Raw genomic sequence first — 2,338 nt, 5'->3', positions numbered from 1 at the left:
GCCCGTGAGCCATGGCCGCTGAGCCTGCGCATCCGGAGCCTGTGCTCCGCAACGGGAGAGGCCACAACAGAGGGAGGCCCGCATACCAAAAAAAAAAAAAAAAAAAAACAATCTAGCTCCATGACCTGGGTATGGCACAGAGTAACAGTGTTTCCAAAATCTGGTTATGGACAGTCCTCTAGAGCAATAGACCTGAGCAAACTCTCAGTTGTCATTGTTGTTCAGTTTGGGGTAATCATTTATAAAGTGCCTGTTTGTCAGGATTGGTGGAATAGTTACGGAGGAGAAGAAGAGAGCTGACTGTAGCAGAATCTGAATAACGTAAACCTTTATTGGCTGAATGCTATCACTGGTATTGTCAGGATTCACCTGGGATTGATCTCTGACATGACTGTTGACACTTCATGAGAGCAACAATTTGACAGGGCTACTGCAAATCACCACATTACCTTGGTGATTCTTTCCCTGCTAGATGCAATAGCAGCTTTGGTTGTCATGGTTGGCTCCTAGCAAACTAGAGAGACCCAGGGGTTGGGATCTACCAATATACCTCTCCCCTGTAAAGGTGACAAATTGAGAGCAAGGAAGCTAATCCTAAGGGAAGGAGGGGAATTAGTAAAAAGCTAGCAAGATTGGTGGTAAACTAGGACAGGTTTTCAGTTTCCAGGATAAAGGGTCAAATATCATAGGCTAAATTTGGATATTGCAAATTCAGTCTCATGAAGGCCGGTTATGCAAAGTCCAAATCAAAGTCACAATTTAAGGGAATGGAAAGAAGCTTTCAAAGTACAGAGCATAAATGATGGTCAAATAGAACACAGAGTCCAAATATTCTAGAAATGTCATCTGGAAACAAGGCAAAGCAGAGTGTGAAAAGAGGCCAGCCCCTGGAAAGTAGTTTTGAGCAACCAGAACAAGGAGAATATGGTTCTCCAGCCAATGGGAAAACAGTGAAACTATCCCCAAAATATCATGCTTGGTGTTAAAGGCCTGAGAGTCTGGAAAATTCAAGTATGGGAGACACTTGAACAAAATTCATCCAAGTAAGTAAAACATACTACAGGAGTTCTCAGGGAGATTACCTGATGTGCCCATGTTGGACACAGGAGTGGGCTGAGACTGGCACCCAGGCTGTAGGAAATGTAGCAGACAGAGATACAGCGTCTAAAGGAAAATGAAAATCCAGGCAGATAGTGCAACTGAAGTGTCATCAGAAGAAATCTGGCAAATAGACAAAATCTAGTCATCAAGCAAAAGTCTGGAATCAGGAATACTAGAGCAGAAGGTTTGAAATAGCACCCGGGTAGTAGATCGCAGAGAGATGCACTGAGTGGTTGTTGGAGTAGAATGCAGTTGTTTTTAATAGGGTACCCAAGTCCTCATCCCTTAGCAGGTGGAGAGGGCACCTCTCGGTGCCCTACATTTATTCAGACCCAATTTAACTTTCTTCATGAAATAGCCTGGTATGACAAAACTGAAAACATGAAAACTGTGAGTATTGGGAGGATATGACATGTATAATAATCATACTTGAATGTAGGACACTTTTCTAAGTATGGATTAGAATGGCAAGTAAATGAAAGAAAAAGTTGTGAACATCTGAAAATGGGGCCCTGTATATTTAAATCATGCTGCACCTATGCAATGAACTATGATGCTGGCATTAACAACAATAATCACAAAGAGTTTTCAATAACTTAAAAATGTTTTCCCTCTCCCACAATACCTCACTCTCTTCCTTTCCAACCTGGTCCCGGAGAATGGCTCAGGCAAAGAAGAGTGGTTCTTCCATCAAGGAGGTAGACACCAGAGGATACACCCTTGACATTCACCAGCTCATCCACAAAGTGGGTTTCAAGAAGTGGGGCCCTCAGGCACTCAGAGAGATCTGGAAATTTGCCGTAAAGGAGATGGGAACTCCAGATGTGCACTTTCACACCAGGCTCAACAAAGCTGTCTGGGCCAAAGGAATAGGAATGTCCCATACTGTTCCCATGTGTGGTTGTCCAGAAAGCATAACGAGGATGAAGATTCACCAAACAAGCAAGCTCTATACGTTGGTTATCTACATACCTATCACCACTGTCAAAGATCTACGGCCAATGTGGATGAGGACTAACAGCTGATTATAAAATAAAGTTGTAAAACCACAAAAAAGAAAGCTTTAAACCATAATTCAAAAAGACACGTGCACCCCAATGTTCATTGCAGCACTATTTACAATAGCCAGGACATGGAAACAACCTAAATGGCCATCAACAGATGAATGGATAAAGAAGATGTGGTACATATATACAGTGGAATATTACCCAGCCATAAAAAGGAACAAAACTGGGTC

The 2,338-nt window shown here is 42.5% G+C and overlaps 1 protein-coding gene across 1 annotated transcript; it reads left to right on the top strand.

The window, feature by feature from the left end:
- Positions 1 to 1,760: 1,760 nt before the first annotated feature.
- On the top strand, positions 1,761 to 2,126 carry LOC129391464 (60S ribosomal protein L31-like). Its single transcript, XM_055079311.1, has one exon. The coding sequence runs from the start codon at positions 1,761 to 1,763 to the stop codon at positions 2,124 to 2,126; it is 366 nt and encodes a 121-aa protein (XP_054935286.1).
- The last annotated feature ends 212 nt before the right edge of the window (positions 2,127 to 2,338 follow it).

This window comes from Physeter macrocephalus, chromosome 2 (assembly GCF_002837175.3).
Source record: "Physeter macrocephalus isolate SW-GA chromosome 2, ASM283717v5, whole genome shotgun sequence".
NCBI classification, from domain to species: domain Eukaryota; kingdom Metazoa; phylum Chordata; class Mammalia; order Artiodactyla; family Physeteridae; genus Physeter; species Physeter macrocephalus.
The sequence above is the reverse complement of the archived record's forward strand: the minus strand, read 5'-3'. Positions and strand labels throughout refer to the sequence as shown.